At 41.5% G+C, this 8,632-nt stretch overlaps 1 protein-coding gene across 1 annotated transcript; it reads left to right on the top strand.

The window, feature by feature from the left end:
* The first annotated feature begins 424 nt into the window (after positions 1 to 424).
* On the top strand, positions 425 to 3,328 carry LOC103942579 (scarecrow-like protein 22). The gene has a single exon (XM_009352761.2). It carries the CDS (start codon positions 547 to 549, stop codon positions 2,929 to 2,931), a length of 2,385 nt encoding a protein of 794 aa, XP_009351036.2. The 5' UTR covers positions 425 to 546; the 3' UTR covers positions 2,932 to 3,328.
* The last annotated feature ends 5,304 nt before the right edge of the window (positions 3,329 to 8,632 follow it).

Raw genomic sequence — 8,632 nt, 5'->3', positions numbered from 1 at the left:
AACATCACAGAGAGAGAGATTGGTTCAAAAAAAAAAAAAAAAAAAAAAACAAATGAAAATGAAAATAAATAAATAAATTGTAGAGAGAGAAAGAGATAGGGACTAGAGAGAGGATGGTGAGGAGGGAGAGCAAACTTTATTACCTTTTTTATGATGCACGCATCCATGGCAGAACAGCGAAGGGTACAGAGTACTCTCTGCTGCGACACAAGGTAGAAGAAGAGATTAGAAGAAACGACACCACTTCCACCACCAATATCAACAAACGCAAATTCTAGAGAGAGAAAGTTAGAGAGAGAGAGAGAGAGTATTGAAATGGAGCTGTGTGTGGCTGTGTGTGGAAAATAGTAAAGCAAGATATGATGGAACTGAGCAGGAAAACAGGCGACTTTCCCAGTAATGGAGAAGAAGGAGCTGAATTTACGAAATGGGTTTTGTTTTGTTTGAGCTGAAAGTAGATTTTTCAGCACAAATCTTGAAAGAAGACGCCATTTTTGCAAATCTAAGAGCTTTTTTTGTGTGTAATTTGTAAAATTTATCAGAGGGATGCCCTTTCAGTTCCAGCAGGGGAAGGCGGTTGTCGAAATCACAACCGCTAGTTTACCGGCAATTTTCACAGACAGCAGCTGCAGCAAGTACAAAGACGCTGGCTTTTTCAACCACCACCACCACAGCTTTCCGACCGGCGAGCCCAACTCTGTTCTTCATACGAGAATAAGCCCGAGCCCACCCACTTCGGCTTCCACTCTCTCTTCGTCTTTTAACAAAGGCGGTGGTGGCGGTGACAAATCGACGTCGCTGGCTGCGGAGACTCTGCCTGCTGTGGGTCCAGCGTCGTCGAAAGACGAGTGGGCCTGCGAGCTCCAGTCGATTCGGAGCGGCGGATTGGAGGCCGTGACCGGATCGGGAGGAGGGGTCGAGAGATGCGGCCTTGGGCTTGGCGGGTTGGAGGATTGGGAGACTATGCTCTCCGAAACGGCAGCGTCTCCGGCTCACGACCAGTCTCTGCTGAGGTGGATAGCCGGGGATGTGGACGACATGTCGTGTGGACTCAAGCAGCTGTTGCAGAGCGGGAACGGCAACCACCACAACAGCCCCATTGATTTCGACGGCAATGCCGGGTTGGGATTCGTCGATCAGGGCCCTAATTTCGATCTAATTGGGAGCAGCGGCGTTTCGGTCCCGAATTTCGGGTTCGCCGGTTCGGGGTTTTCGAACGGCGGCAACAATGGCAGCAATGGGAAGGTGGGTTTTGTTCCTCCCAGGTCTGGGTCTTTTGGTTTGCTAAATTACAAGGTTTCAAATGTTGGGTTGGTGCACAACAATGGCGGCACCAACAGTGTCAATTGCAACATTCAAAACCCCATTTTCTCGAATTCGTCCAACACTGTGGCTCTGCCGGTCTCTTTGCCTGCGGTTTACGGGCAGCAGCAATTCGAGAGCAGCCCGGACGAGAAGCCGCAGATTCTGAACCCGCAGCTTTTCATGAGCAACCAGACTCAGCAGCCACAAAACCCGAGCTTTTTCATGCCACTGGCGTATGCCCAGCAAGAACAGTACCACCTGCTTCAGTCCCAGCCCAAACGCCACAACTCCGGCACGAATGTAAACCTGAGTACTCATCAGATCCAAAAGGGTCAGTTTTCTGATCCGAGACACGACATTTTTGTGAGACACCAGCAGCAGCAGCAATTGGGGTTTGCTCAAGGGATGCAGTTTCTACCTCAGCAGCATCACATTCAGCAGAAGCCGTTGATGGTGCCGAAACAGACGGTTGTGCTGGGAAATGGTGAAGAAATGACCCACCACCAGCAGCAACAACAACTCCAGGATACTGTGCTCGACCAGCTCTATAAGGCTGCAGAACTGGTAGGGACTGGGAACTTTTCACACGCGCAAGGGATATTGGCGCGGCTCAATCACCAGCTTTCCCCTGTTGGAAAGCCCCTTCAGAGGGCTGCTTTCTATTTCAAGGAGGCTTTGCAACTCCTCATGAACAATCCTGCCACCTTTCCGCCACCGAGAACTCGGACCCCATTTGATGTCTTCTTCAAAATGGGGGCATACAAAGTGTTCTCTGAAGTTTCTCCGCTCCTTCAGTTTGTCAATTTCACCTGCAACCAGGCTCTCCTTGAGGCCCTCTCAGACGCTGATCAGATTCACATTGTTGATTTCGATATTGGGTTTGGCGCTCATTGGGCATCATTTATGCAGGAGCTTCCTACCCGGAATAGGGGTGTTTCTGCCCCTTCACTCAGAATCACTGCCTTTGCCTCTCCTTCTACGCACCACCCAGTTGAGCTCGGGCTTATGCGTGATAATTTGACAGAATTTGCTAATGAGATTGGTATAAGTTTTGAGCTTGACGTGGTTAACCTTGATTATCTGGACCAAAACTCTTACTCCCTGCCCATTATTCAAACCAACGATGGCGAGGCAGTTGCTGTGAATTTCCCCATTTGGTCTACTTCGAATCAACCGGCCGCTTTACCAAATGTCCTTCGCTTTGTGAAGCTGCTATCTCCCAAAATTGTGGTGTCCTTGGATAGAGGTTGCGATAGAAGTGACCTCCCGTTCCCCCAGCACATTCTGCAGGCCCTCCAGTCCTACATAAACCTTTTGGAGTCACTTGATGCGATTAATGTGACTTCTGATGCTGTGAGCAAGATTGAGAGGTTCCTCCTTCAGCCCAAGATTGAGAGCACTGTTCTGGGGCGTCTCAGAACCCCGGACAAGATGCCCATTTGGAAAACACTCTTTGCCTCTGCCGGTTTCACTCCTGTACCCTTCAGTAACTTCACTGAAACTCAGGCGGAATGTGTGGTGAAGAGGAATCCAGCACGGGGATTCCATGTTGAGAAGCGTCAAGAGTCACTTATTCTATGCTGGCAGCGTCGAGAGCTCATCTCCGCTTCAGCTTGGAGGTGCTGAGGAGCAGCATTTTGACAAGCGAGGGAGGTTGGTTTTTTTGACACACAATTAACCGCAGAGGTTCCAGCTTACTCTACTCTGATAATATGTTAATAAATATTGAACTACGTTATTGGCACCTCTGTTATGACCTGATCCTTGTGAATTGTCATGTTTGTGAGTCCCCTTTGCTTATTGTATATCTAGTCTAGATGGGCTAGTACTCTCGGTAGAACAAATCATCTAACAGACAAGCCTAGTAGAGTTGTATTTATTTTGGACATGAATATTGCTGCTATGGTACTTCAATGTTATAGTAGGGAAGCTGCATTTTTGTCTGGTTAAGGCGGTGATAAAATGTTGTATACTTGACAACGAATGAACTAGAAATGGAAAAGAACTTACCGGATTTAAACCATCTCCTCGGTTTGCTAGATAACTTAATACAACTTTGTCAATTCTATGGGTTTTATAGAGATAGTTCATTTATTTGCTATATTAAGTTCACTTGCATAGAGATTGATTGCTAAAATATCAATCTCTACTGGGTTTTTTAGATAGAAGATGCTTGCCAGTTCGATTTATGATTTCTTATTTGTGAGCGCTGTTGAGAATATCTCTCTCATGTATAACACCTTGTTATCTTTCTTTTAACGTAGGGTTTCTTGCACTCTTTCGCTCCTACAGTATGTTGCAAATTGTTTTCTCTTATTCCACTTAGTAGTTAGTAACACTTGGATGAAGTATTTCTTGCATCTCTCATTGTAACTAGGACAGCCGAAAGATGCAATACTACTTGTAGCAGTACAGCCTTACACAATTTGAAACAGCTAACCTAGTTGCTTGAGATTGAAGGCTTGCTCCTGGTTTTAGTTGTGCTTCGGTTACTAGGCATCTAGGAATACGATGATATGTCTCTTATTTGAACTTCTTCTCTCGCTTATGACAATTGAATTTTTAGGGATGGGGAGCTGTGAACTGCTCTCCATGTTTGATTGAAGTGCTTTCAGATTTAAGTTTATCAGACCTTGCAACATTGTAGAAGATAATTCTGCTAGATAGCTGTTCTAGGTTTAATTTTCCCCACTGATCACATGCTTGTTGTAGGGTTTAAGGGACTTCCCTTCTATGCCAAAACAAGCAAACATTATAACTCTCTCTCTTCCCGTCAGACAGACCTATTTGTTCCATTGGTAACTATCATTCATGAGATTTAAACTCGTGACCTCCTCCACCAATGCAGAGTATATTGGCTAAATGTTTCCGACTCTCGTGGGTCCCTATTAACACTCGCTTTAACACTAGTCCTAAGATCCCTTATGCTATAGGCAGGATTTGTGGTAATTTAGGTAACCAGAGAAAACGAAGTAACATATAGACCCGGATTTAGCCTAGGTTGCTAGAATATTTGTTTCACCTACTGCAACTAAGTTTGAATCTCCCTCAGCTTTTAAGTTTATATAGCTTAAACCAGCACATTAGTTTATGGTTAACAATGATAAAGGGCAGGCTATAAACATGGTTGGGTTGAATTTCGTCATACCATGTCTCATATCCTGCAAGTATTTTTGTATGTAATACAGAAAACACGGAACGCGTCATTCACCTCCTTCCATGAAAGCAACATTTCTCTCTCTCTCTCTCTCTCTATTTATTTATTATTTTAATTTTCTTAATTTTTTTTTTGAATACATCGATATTTTTATATTAATGAGAGGGGGAGTTCGGCAAAGTCACATAAAAGGTAGCCTAATTTGGTATTGAATTTGCCATCCATGAGATTCGAACCTAAGATCTCTCACTTCCAAATAAAAAAGAATACCATCAGATTGTAATATTGAGCGACTTTCTTCTTTGTAAAGACATTTTTTTAGGGTAAATTACACAAAACTACCTCAACTATTGGTGTCACAACACTTTTATATCTCATCTTTTAAAATTGACAATGTCATACCTCATCTTACGAATTTGTGTCAATGTTAGACCTCCATCAGTTTTTCTGTTAATTTCTCTGTTAAATGCTGACATGGCTAGAGATGGGACCCACTCACTAATCCAAATGGATTAAAAAATAATTAAATATTCAAAAATTAAAAAACTAAAAAAAATAAAAAATTGGCCTAAGGGATCTGGCCTTCCCTTTCCTCCACCCGCACAACCTTTTTTCTTCTTCTCTTCAAAAACCATCAGACCCTTCCCTGTCCCCCAACCTTCCTCCACCACCCTTTCTCTATCTTGTCTCTCTGGGCAACCTGCAATGTGCAACCCCCAACCTTCCTCGCTGCCGAAGCTCGAGCAGCTTCAAACCTCAGCGTGAATCGATTAGAAAGCGAAATCCCAACCTAAATTGACGACCTCACCAGGTTGAAATGGCTGGTTCTTTTGATGCGTTACGAATGTGACACACAAATTAAACCCTATTTGTGACAATTGTAATAATGATGTAAGTAGGGATCGTTCTAACCGGGGATTAACTAGGGGTGCTAAACACTTTAAACTGACTCAAATAAATAAAACTAACCTTTAAAACACTTAACTCACTTAACAAAAACTCAAAACAAGCCCACAAGACTCCAAATACTTAAAAACACAAAATAAGATAGATTGTAATGACTAAGACTTAACAAAATATGGGGGGATTGTGTTTGGACGAAATTAAATTAAATGGACAGATTGTAAAGAAAACAGATTGTAAGACAAATTGTGATAGACCAATGGATGATGGAATAACTAAGGGGTTCTTCTCCACACATGAAATATATGCAACGTAAATCAATTTCCAGTTATCAATTCAATAAGTTATGAACCTCGACACTCCAAGTTAATTAGGTCCGCTTAAATTAACCTTCAGATTTCCCTAGAATCATTGAATTGGATGAATATGCATCGCAAACAAATTATTCCTAACAAGTTCTCTATATAAACAGCATGATAAAGATACAAGTTAGAATCATTACGTTCTTTGGAAATCATAAGCATCGATAAGGCATTTGTAACTATGAAAAGCATGAAACTCTTGCCAGGAATCTACTTAACATGATCATGACTAGCGACCTTCACTACTTGTGAATATAAATTCATAACGATTAGGTGAAACAAACTTATATCCTAGCACCAAATTCAAGCATGCAAATTAAGCGTGCACTCTCAATCAACATACAAGAATAAGTTCTAAATCAAACGGTTAAGCAAATTGTATTCATGACTTATGCAACGATAACTGGAAGTAATCAACTTATTTCACATATATAATCATGGTTTCGAATACACCCTTAGCCAAAACGAATTTAGCCAATCATTCTCAAGGCAAAACAAAGATTACATGAATTCGACATTGAAATATAAGATAGAATACACCTAAAATTGTTCAACAACTCAGAATGAAGAGCCAAACAATTGTGTGAAACTGTCTCCTTTCCCTTGCTTGCGGCAGATTGGATAGTGATGGTTCCTGGGCTGTTTTGATGATGTAGAATGGATTTTGGGGGTTGTAGAGGCACGGCAAGGGGTGTAGGTTGGGTGTGGATGAGTGTTTGATGGTTGGAAGGTGGTGGAAAGGTATGTGGATGTGTGGAATGGAATGAGGAATGGTTGGAGTGCTGCTGCCAGGATGGGGGAAATGCTGGAAATGGAAGGGGAATGCACGGCACAAAGGGCTGAATGTGGCTTGGGTGATTTTTTTAGGAGAATGATGTGAAGTGTGACAGCTTAAGGGGGGAATATATGCATGATGGTGACTGAATTATATAATGAAAAGTGAATGATTAATGCTCTAGTGTTAGGACAAAGGTGCGGCTGAAATGGTGGAAGGTGTGTGGCTGCAATATGAAAAGAATGAATGGAATGACAGCTAGGGAGTGAATGATGAAGAGTGCATGAATGGGAGAGCATGTGGCTGAATGATTAAAGAGTGAATGGAAGTGTCGGCTAGGGAGAGAATGTGGCTGATTGTTTATGGGAGAATATGTATGATGGTGGCTGCAATATGAAAAGAATGACTAATTAATGCATGTAGGGTGCAGCTAGGTTGGTGGAAAGCTGGAATGGAGTGGGGAATGGTGGGAAGGCCACGGCAAAGGATGGGAAAAAGGGATGGTGGCTGAAAGATGAAGAGTGCATGTGGCTTAATGATGAAGATTGAATAATAAATGCATGTAGGGTGCGGCTATGGTGGGAAAGGTGTGGAAGATGGCTGGAATTGGTGGTGATGGAGGGGGAAGGCTACGGCAATGGTTTGTAATTGGGCTAGGGCCATTGTTTTGTGTCCTAAAGTGCCTAGAAGGCCTTCAAAGTGGCTAGAAAAGACGGACGTTTAAGTTTAGGAAAGGTTACCAACACGGGAAACCTAGGGTTAACTTTCCTATTTCAAGTAGGAAACCTTGTTTGAGTAGGATTCCTTGTTTTGGTAGGAATTCATCGTTGGATTAGGAATTCGTCGTTTCTTCAAGTCTTCAACTCATTCATTCCTCTTTCGCTCCAAAAGACTCCAATTTGCATCTTCTTGCACACTTTGGCCTTATAATCTGAAAATACACAAAAGTGGCCTTAAACACTAAAATAACTAAGTAAACACAACATAAATGCACGAGAACAAGCTAATTAAGTCGCATGAATATGCTCCTATCAAATTCCCCCACAGTTAACTTTTGCTAGTCCTCGAGCAAAACAAAACAACTAAAGTAAACAAGACGAAACAAAACAAACAAAATATAACCTAAACCTTCCAACGTTTGCCTTAGGGATTTCCAATGAAACATGACATGTCAAAGATCATTACTCACATAGCTTTTAGTCTTCCTTCCCCTCAAGCACATACTTAATCATAGTCACCATTCACTAGTTCACATTTAATCAATTAAAACACATTTTGAATGTAGTAACATGCCTTAGAGAATTCCCTCAATTCCTCACTAGTTATGCACTCTATTTTCACTTAAATTTTCTGACTACACACCCTACAATAGTTATATGTGAGAAGATTGATGTAAACATGAAAGACTAGTACTCACATATGTTATAACAAGGAACGCAATTTCTGGAGTAATTAAACGTGTTTAGATATGATCTCATGAATGGAATGCTACTACTTAGATGCGAGAACCAGTGACACCATATGCTCATACCAAATTCAAACTCCACAATTGAAATGCACAACACTCAAGATAGAAGTCAAGGGTTGTAACGGGGCTTGGGGTATTGGCTCACAAGGAAAGGTAGGGATAAACAAAAGTTCTTTAAACAATAGCAAGCAAAGTAATGAAATTAAGACTTAGAATTCACTTGGCATGCAGAAATCAACTTTTAGACATAAGGGGGAGATTCAACAACTCTTAAGGCCTAATTCATTGTTTTGGGCCCTTACTTCAACAAACAATACTTTTCAACTCTTTTTTTTCATTTTTCTTTTCTTTCTTTCTTTTTTATTTTTATTTTTTTTTATTTTTTATTTATTTATTTATTTTTTTATTTTTTTATTTTTTTTAACCGTGCCTATGGAACATCAACTCACATAAATACTCTTTCCCCCACACTTATTTTCTGCAACACCTTAATCAAAAGGAATTCATTGCTTACTATGCTTCAAGAACAAGGGTAAGGATGGTCCTATTCTAGGCTAGGTGAGGATAATGTGGGTTAACAAAGAACATGGGCTAACACAGCTCAATGAGGTTAAACTTAAACACAAAATGAGTTAAGGGCACATGGCTTTTTGGCTTTGATG

Source organism: the organism of the source record quoted next, unplaced genomic scaffold (assembly GCF_019419815.1).
Source record: "Pyrus x bretschneideri cultivar Hongxiangsu unplaced genomic scaffold, Pyrus_bretschneideri_v1 Contig14, whole genome shotgun sequence".
Classification (NCBI taxonomy): Eukaryota; Viridiplantae; Streptophyta; class Magnoliopsida; order Rosales; family Rosaceae; genus Pyrus; species Pyrus x bretschneideri.
This window is presented reverse-complemented; position numbering and strand designations above follow the sequence as displayed.